The sequence below is a fragment of the Lagenorhynchus albirostris genome, chromosome 1, assembly GCF_949774975.1.
Source record: "Lagenorhynchus albirostris chromosome 1, mLagAlb1.1, whole genome shotgun sequence".
In the NCBI taxonomy this organism is placed as follows: domain Eukaryota; kingdom Metazoa; phylum Chordata; class Mammalia; order Artiodactyla; family Delphinidae; genus Lagenorhynchus; species Lagenorhynchus albirostris.
Window position 1 is genome coordinate 86,112,524 of NC_083095.1, and position 17,632 is coordinate 86,130,155.

At 40.2% G+C, this 17,632-nt stretch overlaps 1 protein-coding gene across 1 annotated transcript in view; it reads left to right on the forward strand.

Annotated features, from left to right (window-relative positions):
* Positions 1–17,632, forward strand: part of STARD9 (StAR related lipid transfer domain containing 9) — a 130,092-nt gene that overhangs the window by 68,155 nt on the left and 44,305 nt on the right. Inside the window, exons 8-15 of the mRNA XM_060148443.1 lie at positions 7,830–7,899; positions 9,324–9,396; positions 12,087–12,154; positions 13,222–13,319; positions 13,734–13,943; positions 14,109–14,206; positions 15,340–15,417; positions 15,842–15,913. Of these exons, the coding sequence (XP_060004426.1) occupies positions 7,830–7,899; positions 9,324–9,396; positions 12,087–12,154; positions 13,222–13,319; positions 13,734–13,943; positions 14,109–14,206; positions 15,340–15,417; positions 15,842–15,913 (767 nt within the window). The remainder of the gene's footprint in view (positions 1–7,829; positions 7,900–9,323; positions 9,397–12,086; positions 12,155–13,221; positions 13,320–13,733; positions 13,944–14,108; positions 14,207–15,339; positions 15,418–15,841; positions 15,914–17,632) is intronic.

Here is a 17,632-nt window from a genome sequence, read left to right on the forward strand (position 1 = left end):
GAGGGTTCAGTAGTTGTGGCTCGCAGACTCTCGAGCGCGGGCTCAGCAGTTGTGGCGCATGGGCTTAGTTGCTCCGCGGCATGCGGGATCTTCCCTGACCTGGGTTCGAACCCATGTTCCCTGCATTGGCAGGTGGATTCTTAACCACTGCGCCACCAGGGAAGTCCCTAAAGAACTTTTTTACTTGAACCATTTGAGAGTAAACTGCCAACCTAATGACCCTTACCCCCGATTATTTTAGGGTGTTTTTCTTTCAAACAAGAATGTTCTCCTGTATAGTTACAACACAGCCATCCAAATCATCCAAATCCAAACTTTGATGCATTGCTACCATCTGATCCTTAGAACCCTTTTAAGTTTCACTAATTGTCCCAGTAGTTGTCCATTTGAGAGTTAAGGGTTGCCTTTGGTTAGAGTGTCTCTCTAGTGTTCTCCAGTCTGGAAGGCTTCTTGGTCTCCCTTGACTGTCATGAACTTGATACCATTAAGTGGTGCACAATTTTGATATGTCCCATTACTCATGATTTTTAATTTCCTCACTTAAGGTCATATCTGCCAGGCTTCTTCACTCTGAAATTGCTGTTTCCCTTTTGTAATCAACAAGTGTTTTTTGTGGGTGCGGTCCTGTGAAACCATGTGTGTGTCCTATCCTCATCTGACATTCAGTTTATTTATTAATTTATTTATGTTGGCATAGACTCATGGTTTCTTATTTTATTGAATGAGTCGCCTTCTGTTACTACTATTTTTTATTTTGATGCTCCAATTATTCCAGATTTAGCCAATGGAATCCACTTCAGGTGTGTTCCTGTGACATTTTGGCATATCACCATCATTCTTTGAGCACTTCCTTGCTTTCTGACAGGAGATGTTTGAGGTTCATCTGCTTTCCCTGCCTCAGTCTTTGAATCAGCCATTTCTCCCAGGAGCCCTGGTTCTTCTTTTTTTTTTTTTTTATTTGTAGTATAGTTGATTTACAATGTTGTGTTAATTTCTGCTGTACAGCAAAGTGCTTCAGCTATACATATATATACATTCTTTTTTTAATATTCTTTTCCATTTTGGTTTGTCTCAGGATATTGAATATAGTTCCCTGTGCTAGACAGTAGGACCTTGTTGTTTATCTATTCTATATGTAATCTGGTCCTTTTTATTGGAGAAAAGTTTTTGGAAGCCAAGATCTAAGTTCTAGGTATGCTCATTGCTTTTGAGATGCTGCAACTCCTAGTCCTTCTGAGTGGACGGAGCTAATATATGTTCACACCAGTACTTCCAACTGCAGTCCAACACAGCAGGGTTCATTCTGGATTTCTCCCTTTCCAGATTTGTAATTCCTTTATCCAAAGGTGGAAATGCTTCTTTGATCGGTCCCTCCACCCCCATGTGTAATTAGTCTCGTCATTGCTGTCCTCTCTCTTATGTGGATGCCCGCCTCACCTGGCTGTGCCTCTCACCACAGGAAGCCATGCTCACCGTGCCTGCATTCCAGCACTCCGTGCAGGGCTGCCTGTCCCCACCCCTCACTGTGCAGGTACCTTCCATACCCCTCTTGGTCTTGGTATTCTTTTGCTGGGCCACCTCCTCACGCCAACTTAGACATCTTGTTCCGCTGCCAGTCCCTCTGTGGGGATACCTTTCTCTCCTTGTTGGGTCTCTGACTTCTCACGGCAGGCTGCCCCCACACATGGGTAGCCTGCTCACCTTCCCCGGGCTCCCATGCCCTGCACTGGGCTGCCTCTGTGGGGACGCTCTGCTCAGCCCATCAGGCTCTGACTTTCTGTGCTGGGCTGCCACCCGTGTCCTCCCCTCCTCACCCCACTCTCACGCCAGGCCTTCCCTCTGTGGGGACGCCCTCCTTATTCTTCTCAGGCTCTTCACCCTGACGTGGTTGCCTGCCTTGCTCTGCTCCACGTAAGGAGTTTAGGACTAAATTGTTCACGAAAGGGAAATGGAAGGGGTTCTAGGAATTTTTTTAAAAACATAAACAGCCATTGAATTTTTAAAAAATATTTATTTATTTATTTAGGCTGCGTCAGGTCTTAGTTGTGGCATGCAGGATCTTCCGTTGCAGCAGCCGGGCTCTTTGTTGTGGTGCATGGGCTTCTCTCTAGTTGTGGCACGTGGGCTCCAGAGCGTCCGCGGGCTCAGTAGTTGCAGCGCGTGAGCTCCAGAGCACGTGGGCTCTGTAGCTGTGGCATGTGGGCTCTGTCGTTGCAGCATGCAGGCTCTCTAGCTGTGGCACGTGGGCTCAGTAGTTGCAGCACGCAGACTTAGTTGCCCCGTGGCATGTGGGATCTTAGTTCCCTGACCAGGGATTGAACCCCCATCCCCTGCATTGGAAGGCGGATTCTTAACCACTGGACCACCAGGGTAGTCCTTGAATTTTTTTTTAATATTTGCTTTATATATGCTTGTCTATATTGTATGATTTGTGTCCTTTGTCCTGTTAATAAGGTGAATTACACTGATTTTTGAATGCTATAGCAGTCTTGCATTCCTAGCATAGACCCAAGTTACCTGTGATATATTTTCCTTTGTATATACTGCGGAATTTGTATTTCCAGTGTTTTGTTGGGAGTTGTTGCATATATGTTCAAGAGTGAAATTCTCCTCTAATCATCATCTTCCTTGTCCTGTTTTTCTTCCTCCTCCTCTTCTCTTCTTTATCCTTCTCTGATTCTCCATTTTCCTTCATCAGGGTTAAGTATAAAGGTTATGTTTGTTTCCTAAAATGAGTTGAGAGATGCTGCCTCTTTTATTTTCTGAAAGACTTCTTGTAAGATTGGGGTTATTCCTCCTTAAATATTTGGTGGAATTTGCTGGCAAAGCCTTCTGAGTCTGGAGGATTTTTTGATGAGAAGGTTTAAGATTATAGATTTGATTTCTTTCAAATATTCTATTTTTTATTGCACCAATTTTTGGTAAATTGTATTTTTCTAAAAAATCCACTTCCTCTAAATGTAAGACATGTATCTGCATGAAGAGTAATATCCTCTTACGCTTTATGTGTAAGATGACTCTTTAAATGTAGGATCTCTTTTTTCATTCCTAACTGGTTATCTATCCCTTGTCTCTTTTTTCTTGTTCAATTTAAGGACTTATTAATTTTATTTGTCTTTTCAAAAAATCAACTTTTGGTTTTGTGGCTTCCCTCCACTGTAAGTTTATTTTGTATTTATTAATTTCTGTTCATATTTTTGTTATTTTATTCATCCTTTCCTTGAGTCTAATTTGCTGATTTTTTAACCTTTGTAAGTAGATGCTTAGCTTGTCGATTTTCATCCTTTTTTCTTTCCTAATATATTTATTTACAGCTATGAATTTTTCTGTAAATATAACTTTAGCTGCACTGCACACATTTTAATGTGTAGTATTTTTATCATTATTTAGTTTAAAATTGTATGTAATTTTCATAATGATTTCTTTTTTGACCCATGGGTTATTTAGAATTGCATTTCTTAATTTTCAAATATTTGGAGATTTTATAGTTCTATTTTATTATAGGTATCTACTTTAATAGAACGGCATTCAATGAACACTCTATATGATTTCATTAAAAAAATATATATGTATAACAATTTGGTTTGTGGCCTAGCATATGGCTAAGTTTTGTAAATTTTCCATGTGTTCTTAAAAGTAATTATGCAGTAACTGGGTATAGCATTTATATAATACTATTTGTCAAGTTTGTTATTTGCATTGCTTAAACCTTCTATAACCCTATTGATTTTTTTTTGCTTGTTTTATGAGATAATAAGAAAGGCTAGTTAAAATTTCCTGTTATGACTATGAATGTCTTTTTCTCCTTTTAATCCCAGCAATTTTTGTTTTATATATTTTGAGACTATTATTATGTGCATACAAAATTAGAATTATTAAATCCTCTTGATGAATGCTTCTGTCGTTTTGAAGGATCCCTCTTTATCTCTAATAATGCTTTGCCGTGAAGTCTACTCTACTTTGTCAGGAATTACTATAACTACTGTAGCTTTCTTTTGGTTAGTGTTGGCATTTTAATCTTTTTTATACTTTCTCCCTTTCTATATCCATATGTTTTAGATGTGTTTTTTTTTTTAAATAAAATATTTGGCTTTTGCTTTGTTTTATCTAGCATCACAATTTTGGTCTTGTAATTTGAGCATACTTCAAGCATATTTTGGTCTGTTTATTTTTAATATAATTACTAATTTTATTTGGGTTTAATTCTGTTACATTGTGTTTTCTCTTTACATTGTTTTATGTTCCTTTTTCTCTACTTTCATGATTTTTGAGTTGGTTAATTTTTAAAATTATCCCATATTTCTCCTCTTTTAGCTTACTGTTTACACATTGTCTTATTATTATTTTAGTAGTCATTGTAGAGATTACAGCATGGGTCATTGACTTATCAAAGTCTAATATTGTGGTCTAAACTTTTTTTTAAATCTCCTACCTTCTGTCTGGTATTTTCCTTCAGCTAAAAAATAATCTTTAGTATTTCCTCTAGTGTGGGTCTGCTGTTTACAAATTCTCTTGGTTTTCAGTTGATTGAAAATAACTTTATTTCTTCTTTATTCTTAAAGGAGAAGTTCACTAAGTATAGAATTTTAAGTTGGTGGTTATTTTCTTTCAGCAATTAAAAATTATTCCACTGACTTCTGCCTTCCATTGTTTCTGTTGAGATGTTATCTTAGTAATTCTTTTAAGGTTTTTCTCTTTGTCTTTGGCTTTTAAAGGTTTAGCATGAAGTGCCGAGGGATAGATTTTTTTTTTTTTTTATTGTGTCAGGCTTCCTGAATCTGTGGTTTTATATCTTTTTTTGCAGACATTTCTAAGCCATTACTTCTAACATTGCTTTTACCCCACTCTCTCCTTTTGGAGCTCCAATTACAGGTGTGTTATATATACTTTATGATTCTTACCCTCTCTTATATAATGCTTTGTATCTTTTGGCTCTCTGTGCTTTATTTTGGTTGTATGTTTCTGACATATGTTCCTGTTCACTAATTGTTTTTTTTTACTTTTTTATAAATTTATTTATTTTATTTATTTAGTTTTGGCTGCATTGGGTCTTCGTTGCTGCGCATGGGCTTTCTCTAGTTGCAGCGAGCGGGTGCTACTCTTGGTTGCAGTCTGCGGGCTTCTTGTTGCAGTGGCTTCTCTTGTTGTGGAGCACGGGCTCTAAGTGTGAGGGCTTCAGTAGTTGTGGCACGTGGGCTCAGTAGTTCTGGCTCGCGGGCTCTAGAGCGCAGGCTCAGTAGTTGTGGCACATGGGCTTAGTTGCTCCACGGCATGTGGGATCTTCCCGGACCAGGGCTCGAACCTGTGTCCCCTGCGTTGGCAGGCAGGTTCTTAACCACTTCACCACCAGGGAAGCCCTCACTAATTGTTTTTTAAGCTATGTCTAACCTGCTGTTAAACTTAGATACTTAGATGAGAAACTTAGATGAGTTGTTTTTTTCACTTACAGTAGTTCTTACTTCCCAAATCTACATTTGATCTTTTTATTATAGTTTCCAATTTTCTCTGAGATTTTATAATCTTGTCTTTAGCCCCTTGAAAATAGTAAGCACAGTTACTTTAAAGTTACTGTAACTCCAATATCTGGATCTTTCTTAGGTCTCTTTCTATTCCCTATTATTTTTGCTGGTTTTCATTTATGTTGTCAGGTCTACTTATGTGTCTGGTTTGTTATAATTTTGTGCCAGACAGTATTTGCTAAATTGCTTATAGAAGTCATTTGTAGGTCTAGAACAGTGATACCTGCCAGTACAGAAGACTTTTATTTATTTGTGCCAGGTTCCTGCACACATTAGTGATTCAGAATCACATCAGTCCAATTTAAGGACTGAGAATGTTCAAAGCTGAGCTGTAATCCCTTCAGAGGCTATTTACTTCTAATTCAACCTTATTCCTGTGTTTTAACCCTTTGGGCTTCCAACCCAAAGATGTGGTGTGCCATAGGGCCCACTCCAGGTGGGCTGTGGACTGCAGTCTGTGTCTCCCTGGACCTGTGAGTTTGTCAAGAGAACTGCTGTCACCCACTTCTCCTCAAGGTTTGGCAAATGCTCTCAGAGGAGAAGCGTCCCCAAATGCTGGCCTTATCTCTGTGGACTTCCATCCTCCCCCAGTATATAGCCTGGAAATTTTTCACTGTCTCATCATCCCTCTGTGCCTTCACACTGATATCTTTTATATTTTGTCCAGCTGTCTCTAATAGTCTTTAGCAGAAGGGTTGGTTTATATTATGTAATTTGCCATTACAGAAAGCAGAAGGTCTCTATCCTTGGTTATTTTTTTATTTTTATTTTTTTGGCTGCTCCGGGTCTTAGTTGCAGCACACAGGATCTTTGTTGAGGCATGCAGGGTCTTTTAGTTGCAGCATGTGGACTTCTTAGTTGTGACATGCAGACTTCTTAGTTGTGGCATACGAACTCTTGGTTGCGGCACGCATGTGGGATCTAGTTCCCTGACCAAGGATCAAACCCGCACAGAGTCTTACCCACTGAACCACCAGGAAAGTCCCTATCCTTGGTTAAATTTTTAAAATTCTTTTTATTATAGAGAATTTTGAACATTTTGAACAAAAATAGACTAGTATAATGTACCCCCATTTCACAGTAACCCATAACCCAATAACCCTTTGCAAATTCTGCCCTGTCCACATTCCTGTCCACATTCTATATTATTCTGAGGCAAATTCCAGATGTCACATCAATTCATCTAAATATTTTAGTATGTAGCCCTAAAAGGTAAGGTATGTCTTTTTAAAAACTCACACCCAAAACTATTATCACATCTAAATAATAGTAATAATTCCTTAATATAAAAAATCCAGGGCTTCCCTGGTGGTGCAGTGGTTAAGAGTCCGCCTGCCGATGCAGGGGACGTGGGTTTGTGCCCCAGTCTGGGAAGATCCCACATGACACGGAGCGGCTGGGCCCGTGAGCCATGGCTGCTGAGCCTGCGCGTCCGGAGCCTGTGCTCCACAACAGGAGAGGCCACAACAGTTAGAGGCCCGCGTACCGCAAAAAAAAAAAAAAAAAAATCCAGTCAGTGTTCAAGTTACTTTGCTAATTTTTAGTGTAAGTGTATTCAGCTCATCAGCCCATAAATTTACTTTGGTTCCTGAATCTCTAATACAGAGATTCTCTAGCACAGTTGTGAAGGCCTTTTTTGACTTGGTGGGTAACCAGCCATAAAGATTTACTTTCATGCCCTTAAGCTCTCTTTACCTATCTAAAGCCTGCCCATTCTACAGTGGCTAAATTCAAGTCTCACTTCCCTCATGGAGCTTTCCCTGACCACTCCTCTGATCTCCTCAGCATTTATTATCTTTCTAGTCCTGTGGCACTTGGCCATGTTATTTTGTATCATAAAACTTCTCATGATTGTAAACTGTGGGAGGATAAGGACATGTGTACTGTATGGTTTGTATGTCAAACCGAGTCCGCCATTTTGTGGGGCACGTAGCCCTTGTCTGCCTCAGGAATTTTGTGAGGGCCAAAGGAGGTAATTTATGAGAACTTTTCTTATAACCTATATAGCAAAATTGTAAGGAATTGTTATTGCTATTCTTTTCATTGTTGTTAGCATAACCGCTACATGAATTCTAGACTATAATGTCTGTATGGGCAGAGACCTATGTTCCCAGAGAGACTGTCACAGTGCCTGACAGTAGGCTTCCAATAAATATTTGTTGACTTAATTTATGATCTGAATTAAGTTGTTCCCTCATTCTTGTCTGTCAACTGATATGAAATAGGATGATAAATTTAATTACCTACAGGAAAAGGTTAAACTTTGCCAAAAATTTTTAATTTCTTTTTTCCTCCTTGCAAATTGGATAGGTTTATCTCAACACGTAGTTACCAGCTATAAGCAAGTAATTCAGCTCTTGGAGGAGGGAATAGCAAACAGGTAACAGGTTTGTTTGTCCTTGTCATTCTTTCAGTCTCATTCTTATTTCCTGTGTTCTCATCCCCCTTCACAGTGTGTACTCTCTCTGCAGCTCCCCACATCCACAATCAGCAGGCCTTTCTCAGAACAGAAGTGTACCCAGTGCAGGGGGCAGTGGCTGAGATCTAGTGCTCTTCTCACTAGTGGTGAAGCTGGAGTTTGTTTTGGGTATAATAATATTAGGCAGTAAGCCCAGAGTATTACTCTATGCTTTGTCTTATAATACACGACTTCTGCTCTTTTTCATCAAAGAACAGATTCTTGCCTGCACTGTCCTCTCCTTGATAGAGGTGATATACTTTAATATAGTTTATATATAGTTTAAAATGTTTCAGAAAACCATTTTTCTTCTAGTTTTGCATACTGTAAAGGTTACTCAAAAAAAGACTGTTTTGAATCTGCTATGAAATACTATTGACTCTCCTGAAACCTATTGTAAATTGTGATAATACTCTATTTTTAGTTACTATGAAATACCCAGAATGTTATTTTACACCCCCAAAATAGCCTTTTTTACCTGAAAAAAAAAATTGGGATTTAGAGTCTTCTGCGTACCCTATTAATAACACGTCTGAGCTCACTGAACATAAAGGAAGAAATTTAAATTTAACATTCTGTTCCTTGGCTTTCGTGGAACTGTTCTGGAGGCACTTGCTTCATGTCTTCAGGGTACCCTGAGCTCCTTGATCTTTAAGTGTCAGGCCTTCTTACCTTGTCCTTCTTATCCTTGAATAAATCAGCCTCTAGGTTTTGACTCTTCAATTCTGTAACTCCTCTGAGAACAGAAGTCAATGAGTTGGTCTTAAACTGAGGCAAGATTGACTTAGATTTAGATGAAGAGAAGACTCTTGACTTTAAGGGTCAAGATTGGAATGAATCTTTCAGGGAGCCTATGAATTCTACCTGGCTTAAGCATGATGTTCATGTAATTCAAGATCTCATTTTAGCCCTTTCTGGCACTATAAGGTTAATATTCTGTGTTTAATCATGACTTACTTTCTCTGTCTTTGAGCCTTCTTCTCCAGCAAGCTCTCTACGTCCATTTGTCTTATTTAAATGGGTCTGTTTTAGGGATATTCTTACAGGTTGATGACTCTTTAGTATCACGCTTTCAACTCTGAGTTTTAACTTCTGTTGCTTAAAAAAAGTTCTAATTGTGGTTTAATATGAAGCTACACTCGCTTTTATTCTCAGATATCAGGACCTAGAGCACTGCTCCTGCCCTCTTGGGGCCACTCTCCTAACAATAACAGACTAAATAACGTGTGTTTCATGATCCTCACTTGTGAACCTCAGCACTAACATCTCTTGTGTTCCCCTTGGATCCTTAAAGATCAACATGCATAAACAATCCTTGTCCTAATTTTCTTCCCTTATATACACAGAATCACAGCAGCAACGCATGTTCATGAGGCCAGCAGCAGATCCCATGCCATCTTCACTATCTACTATACGCAGGTTGGTTACCACTTATATTTGCTTAGATTTCTTCCTTTCATTGTCCCTTTTGACTGATTTCCTGTCTTCCTTCCTATTTCTTTTTCTTTCTTCCTACCTTTCCCTTTATAGGTCCTCTGATATGACCTAACATTATAAGTAGGACCTACACACAGTCTACTAAGCTACACACTCAGAAAGCGTAGAGGCATTTCATAAAGACTAATCAAAATATCTTTGACCTACATTTTACTTTTAACATTTCAAAGTACTTTAATATCTATATGATCAGTCTGGGCATTTAAAATGAAAATAAACATTAAAATTAAAAAGTAGGGACTTCCCTGGTGTGGCTCAGTGGTTAAGAAGCCGCCTGCTAATGCAGGGGACATGGGTTCGAGCCCTGGTCTGGGAAGATCCTACATGCCACGGAACAACTAAGCCCATGTGCCACAACTACTGAGCCTGCACTCTAGAGTCTGTGAGCCACAACTACTGAGCCTGTGTGCCACAACTACTGAAGCCCGCCTGCCTAGCGCCCGTGCTCCGCAACAAGAGAAGCCACTGCAATGAGAAGCCTGCGCACCACAATGAGGAGTAGTCCCTGCTCACTACAACTAGAGAAAGCCCACGTGCAGCAGCAAAGACCCAAAGCAGCCAAAAATAAATTAATTAATTAAAAAAAAAAAAACTGACTGTAAGGGCTCCACATGTTGGATTCAGCATACAAAGACTTCCAAGCAACTAATATAAATACGTTCCAAGAGCTGAAGGAAACCATGTTTTAAAGAATTAAAGGAAAACATGATGATAATGACTCTAGGGAATTTCAATAAAATGATAGAAATTATTTTAAAAGGGGGAATTCTGGAAATGTACAATAACAGAAATGAAAAAATCACTAATGGGACTCAAGTGCTGATTTGAGATGGCAGAAGAATTAGTGAAGTTGAAGATAGACAAATAGAAATCATCCAATTTGAAGAAGAGTAACTGAAGGAAAATGAACAGAGCTGCACAGACCTGTGGGACATCAGGTGTGTCAACATAAGTGTAATGGGAATCCCAGAAAGAAAGAAGAGAAAATAGGCATAAGAAAAAATTGAAAAATAATGGCCAAAAACAATTGCCAAATTTGTTGAAAGTCTTTAGTGTACACTTTATTCAAAAATTAACTCATACTGGATCGTAGGCACTAATGTGAAACCTAAAACAATTAAACTCATAGAAAATAACATGGGAGAACATTTGTGACCTTGGATTAGGCAAAGTTTTTTTAGATATGGCAGTAAAAACACAAATTGAACAAAAGAACAAATTGAAATTTGGAATTGGTCAAAATTTAAAACTTCTGCTCTTCAAAAGACACTATTAAGAGAATAAAAAGAAAAGCCACAGGGAGAATTTATTTGTAAAACATATGTCAGATAAAAGACTTGTATCCAGAATATATACAGAACTCTCTAAACTCAATAATAAAACAACTCAAAAAAAGTGGTTAGAAATTTTGAACTGATACTTAACTAGAGAAAATATACAGATGGCAATTAAGCACTTGAAAAGATGCAAACATCATTAATTATTAGAGGAATGCAAGTTAACACTAAATGAACTATCACTACTCACCTTTTAAAATAGCTAAAATTAAAAAGAATTATTATACTAAATATTGGCAAGATTGTAGGAGCTGGAGTTCTCATACACTATACTACTGGTACAACAACTTTGAAAAAGAATTTAATAGTTTCTTTAAAAATTAAACATATACCTACCATATGATTCAGCCATTGTGCTAGGTATTTTCCCAAGAGAAAAGAAATCGTATGTCCACACAAAGACTTGTACACAAATATTCATAGCAGCTTTATTTGTAATTGCTCAAAGCTGGAAACAACCCAAATGTCCATCAAGAGGTGAATAGATAAACCATGGTACATTCATACACTGGAATACTACTCAGCAATAAAATTGAACTTTTGACACATGCCTCAACCTGGATGAATCTCAAAATAATTATGCACAGTGAAAGAAGCCAGACATTGTATGACTCATCTGTGTCATCCTGAGAAGACAAATTTATAGAGATTGAAAATTGAGTGGTGACCTAGGGCTGGAGATGGCAATGGCGATTGATTGCAAACAGACTCGGAATTTGGGGAGTTATTGGAAATATTTTAAAACTGGATTTAAGTGATGGATGCACAACATTAAAATTAAGCAACAACAACAAAAACCCCATATTGAATTTTTTTAAAAAAAGGAAAGGTTGTTTTGCTCTTGAGGGCTGGCTGCCCCTGGATAGAACAGAGAGAGGCAGAGTCCTGCCCAGCAAGTTAACAGGCTGTGACTCTGGTTAACAAGAGACAAAGCCCCATCATCCGCTCCTCCAAACCTACTATGGATCTCTACTGATGGGCCAGAGCCTCCTAGAGAAGAGTTGAGCATTTACCCGGTAAACCGTGCTAGGGAGACTTTGTGGGGGGTTGCCCACCTACCCTATGGAAGTTTTGCTCACATTTTTAATGATGGCAGGACTCAGGGCTTACTGATTGTCAGATATTGAGAGCATCTGGTTCAGAACACATTAGAATACAGATTTCTTGAGTGAGTTGGCTAAAAATCCGAATATCACCTTGGTTAGGAGGGTGTCATGGGAAAAAAACAACATATTGTTCCAAGTGACAAGCTTTAAATATCTTTTCTCCCTTTAGGCAATCCTGGAGAACCACCTCCCCTCTGAAATCTCTAGCAAGATCAACCTTGTGGACCTAGCAGGCAGGTAATTAGGATCTCAAAGCCAAGTGGAATTACTCCCTTGACAATGACCTTGTTCTTGCTCATTTTACGGGGAATAAACTTTTCCCCACCTTTTACACATTTCAGTCATCCTGAGAAAACTACAAAAGAAACAAATTGTTTGAATGCTAGGTTAAGAAACTGTAGTTTTCCGAGGGCTAAAAAATTTTATGTTAGGGGTTCTCAATCTTAGCTGCCCATTAAAATCACCTGGACCTTTTAGAGCTCCCAATGCCTAGGTTGCACCTCAGATCAAATAAATCAGATTATTAGTGGAGTCAGAGGGAGTGCCAGCAGTGTATAGCCAAGATTGAAAACCAGTGCTCTAAGTAGAGGGGACTGAGTTAGCGTGCTTTTTTCCTTCGACCTAATATTGATTTTATGCTGCTCTACACATCTCTCAAAAAAAAAAAAAAGGTTTAAAAAATACTGTGGCATTGGGGAGAAGATACTGCCTTTTAAGTATTAGAAGGAAACATGAATTGTACTCATTTACATATCCAGAAAGAAGAAACTCTCAGGAATAATGTGGTCAGAAAAAAGTGTAACATGAAATAAGGCATATTTTCTTATTTTAAAACTGCTAAATGATTAATATGGTACACCACTCCCTTAAAAGCTTAAGTGCTTTCTGGAAGAAATTGTATCAGCCAACTGGAAGTGTGAATTTCTAATATTTCACATTTACTTAAATAAGGAATTTGAAACCATTAATGACACAGCAAAAAGCCATTAATATGTGAAATTAAAACAGAAGGGGAATTGTATATACCAAAAAACTATGTTGGTATCATTACTGTGAATAAGTATTAACTCAAAATGCTCTGGCAGCCAAATGTAATGAATTGTTTGCTTTTTATTGCCTGAGAAGCAGAAGGATGCCAGTTTGTTACATGATGGTAACATTTTTTCTGGAACTGAATTCTAAGGGGTTTATTATGTGGATCTTTTACACAAAGTGCAACATAATGGATAGTGTTTTTCAACAGCATTATAAGGATAGTGTCTTCTTGTTCACTTTTGTTTCTCTTTTCATCCACTGTGTTTTAGTGAAAGAGCAGATCCCAGTTACTGTAAGGACCGGATTACTGAAGGAGCCAATATCAACAAGTCTCTTGTGACTCTGGGGATCGTCATCTCCACCTTAGGTATTTTGACGGTAGCCTGGATTATCAGAGTGGGAGGGGAGACTTTGAAAAATAACTCATATGTTTTCATTTTGTCAAAATGGAGTAGATACTTAAAAGGTTCTTTCTGATAAAGTTTACCTTCTGGCTTTGGGCATGAAAAATTGGTATTTGTAGTTTTTGAACACAATGTGACCATCATCCTACCACTCTCATTCCACAAAGAAGGGAGACTACAAAATTGTTTGGCTTAAATATTCCATCTCTTGAGTCCAGAGTCTAATTCAGGGACCATACTTAAAGCATCCAGTCATAGGCAGAAAGGGATTAGGAAGTGTGATGCTAAGTCTGCCTTCTCCAACCATTGCTTTGTTTTAATGCATTTGTTCCGTAATTCTTTTTTTCTTCCACTTTTATTATTTTTTGTCTTTTAAGCCCAGAACTCTCAGGTATTCAACAGCTGCCAGAGCTTCGGCAGCACAGTGAGCGATGGTAGTGACAGTGGGATCCCTAGCTCTCCTTCCAGGACCAGCAGTGGAGCAGGACCTTCCCAGAGGCAGTCTTACATCCCCTACCGGGACTCTGTGTTGACCTGGCTGCTGAAGGACAGCCTCGGAGGCAACTCCAGAACCATCATGGTTGCCAGTGAGTAGGCTGCCGGAGCTGGTTCTGTGTTGAGACTGGTGCTCTGCCACTGCTGCCCATTTCATCAAGGGTCTCAGACAGCCTGGGCGACGGCAGCAAGGCCAGTGGTCACGGGCTGGGTTGGAAAGGCTTGGCGTGTGTTTTAACCTTCTCCTTCTACCCCAGCCGTGTCTCCTGCACACACTAGCTACAGTGAGACCATGAGCACGTTGAGATATGCATCCAACGCCAAAAACATCATCAACAAGCCACGGGTAAATGAGGTGAGACCTTCATTTGAAGTCCTGGTCTGGTACAGCAGTTTACTCCAAGTTCTCCTTTTTTCCTCTCATTTGATTTCCTTCTCTTTGTACTCAGCCCAGCTGCCAGACTTGTTCTCCAAATGCCGAGGGAGTGAAATTCTTTCTTTCAGTGTCATACCGTTCTCTCATATCTCAACTGGCTTCATTCAGTTGCCTTTTTTGAATAATTTATTTTAGATGTTTATCTAAGGCCATTGGTCTTAAGAGCCCTTGTACACTGTTGCCACTCGAGGAAAGATCATTTAAAAGTGTCTGTGTTTACTGCCTTTATTCCAAGTTTATGTTGCTCTGTGCCTTTTTTCATATGCAGATTGCAGTGCCGTCTCTGTTTTGGGTAAAAGTTGCATATGAGGAATCCTTTAGTCTTGAAAGCTGAATTAATAATGAGAATATTCCAAAAGTTCCTCATCTACTTTGCAGTTTCGGTGAAAAGTTCCAGGGCAGGGATCACAAATGGGTGGCCCACATACAGCCCATTTATGGACTGTTTTAAAGGGCAGTGTAGGGACTTCCCTGCGGTCCAGTGCTTAAGACTTCGCCTTCCAATGCACCGGTGTGGGTTCGATCCCTGGTCGGGGAGCTAAGATCCCACATGCCTTGCTGCCAAAAAACCAAACCATAAAACAGAAGCAATACTGTAACAAATTCAATAAAGACTTAAAAAAAATAAAGGGCAATGTAATTGGTCAGGTAAGTTTAGTCACACTCAATACAGGAAGATTAGCACCTTACATGCTCTGGCATTTGTATTATATTACCTACCTGACCTCCTGCTCTAGGCAGTGATTTTCAGACTTTAGTGTGTATCAGAATCACCTGGAGGGTTTGTTAAATCACAGGTGGGCCCAGCCCTCAAGAGTTTCTGATTAATAGGTGTTGGGGCATTGCGGGAGTGGGGGTGGTCCACAGAATTTGCATTTCTCACAAGTTCTTAGGTGAAGTTGCTGCTGATCCTGGGACCGCACTTTGAAAAGACTGCCCTAGAAGTTACTCCCAAGGAGTAATCCGCTTCTTCCAGGCTAATTGCGAGTAGCATCTCACAGCCATTCGGGGCCTGATATCAGTCAGTGGTGACCGAGTTCTCTGTGTTTCAGGATGCAAACGTGAAGTTGATCAGAGAACTCAGGGAAGAGATTGGAAGACTGAAAGCCATGCTGCTGAGCTTTGAGCTGGTATGTGGGCAGTCAGGACTTTTCTGTCCTCCAGAGCCCCTTCTCTTCTGCAGGGTATCTGAGCCCTGCTGCATTGTGTTCTCAGTCAGGTGACGCTTGTAGAGCAGAGGCCAGAGATAGGATGGTGATTACTCTGATTACCTGTGTAGTTTCAGATGGGGTGGGCACCCTCTCACTGTGTCCTCTCTGCTGTCCAAAGGGCATTTTCCTGAATGGCCCTTGTTCTGTATGTGGGCAGATACGGGGAATGGGGCCCTCCAGAAAAAATTTCCTTGAATTCTCCTTCTTTGTAGCAATCTGAGCCCAAATACTTAGGCTTCTGATTTGTTTCTGATTTTAACGATAAAGTCTTTCCTTTATCTGCATCTTTTCCTTCACAAGAGTGAGGGTGGGACCCATGAAGCACATCTCTCTCTTTGTGCAGAGAAACTTCCATTCATTGAATGAGGGAAAGGATGAAAATCTGAAGGAGCTGGCTCTCCAAAATGAATTGAAGGTGGGTCTGTTGGGGAGACTCAGTTGTGCTTCACATCACCTTGGAAACAGATCTGACCTCCCTCCATCATTTCTGGGCCAGAACTGCTCCCGCACCAGGACAGAGAGGTTCTGTATAGAGACAACCTTTGTCTCCATTGAGCCTTGAGTTGGGGGATGTGTTTGTCATAGGGCTGGTGACTGGCTTTCTGACTCCGCTTTGTTTTCCCAGGGGATCATGATAACTCCCTTCAGATAGTGACAGTAGCCTAGGAAAAAAATTATTTTCTAGTAAATAAGTAAATCAATGACATGTATTCATTGAACATCAACTAGGTGCTCAGCACAATGCTGCAGGAGATACAAAGAAGTCCCTGCCCTCAGATGGCTTGCAGTCTAGTTGGAAGCACATTTAGAGAAGGATTAAATGAAATAACTTACGTGAGTTAGACGTAAAGAGCTTAGGAAGGAAGAAATCAAATGTGGCTTGGAATTTTCAGGGCCAGCCTCAGTGCTGCAGTTGGAAGGCAGAGAACTTGAACTAGACCTTGGAGGATGGATAGGGTCTGTTAGATAGGGAGATGGGCAGAGGTATTGGGGTGAGGGAGGGATAACAGAAGCAAAGCCATGGAAGTGAGAGAAGGGCTGGTGTGAGACATGTGGACACACGGGGTGTGAGGGCAGCGAAGCTGGCTAGGATATGTGTTCCTGGTAGAGAGGAGCGGAGGGGAGGGGAGGAGAGGTCCAGTTCAGGAGGTTTGAACTTGACATGAACAGGGTTACTCACAGCTTCTTGAACCCAGTTAGTGACATGATAAAGGAGTATATTGGGTAAATTAATATGACAGTTGCATGTAGAATGGATTGGGGGGGAAGCAGAGAGATCAACAAGGAAAGAGACTGTTGTTGTGACCCCATGAGGGTGAGGACATTTTGGGAGATTGAATCAAATGGTGATTCCCAGAGACTTTTTTTTTTTTTAATCACTTGTGTTAAGTTTTTTTTTACTTTGTTTTTTTTGGCCGTGCCACACGGCACGCAGGATCTTAGTTCCCTGATCAGGGATCGAATCCGTGCTCCCTGCATTGGGAGCACAGAGTCTTAACCACTGGACCACCAGGGAAGTCCCCCAGTGACATTTAAAAGGAAGAAGTAGCAGGCATTATTTGGTGACAGGTTAGATTTAGGTCTTGCAAACAAATGTCCCCATTTCCAGTACTCTACTGCATCATCCTTATATGTTATTAAAGTATCCTGGCTATGTCAATATTTTGTTACCCAAACTAAACTTTAGGACTACTTCACATATCCAGAAGTTTCTCAAAAATTCTGTATTTAGCTATATGGTCTGACTTTTGGTTCATTCCAGGCACATTAGCCTTTTTACTTTATACAGGCCGGCAGACCTGGACTTGAACCTGCCGCTTGCTAATCTTACAACCTTAGGCAGGTAGGAGTGGGTGATGAAGGCTGGCCAGAGGGGAGGTGTCCTCTGCAGCACCTCCAGGGGGATGTGCCCTGCCACCTACCTCTGCCAGGGCCCAATCCAACCCAGCCCTTCACGGGTACCCTGTAGTTTTCAAACTTCAACTCAATGATTATAACATTAAAAAGAATGTTTCAGGAATTCCCTGGCGGTCCAGTGGTTAGAACTCTGTGCTTCCATTGCTGGGGGCGCAGGTTCGATCCCTAGTCGGGGAACTAAGGATCCAACAAGCTGCGTAGGGCAGCCCAAAAAAAG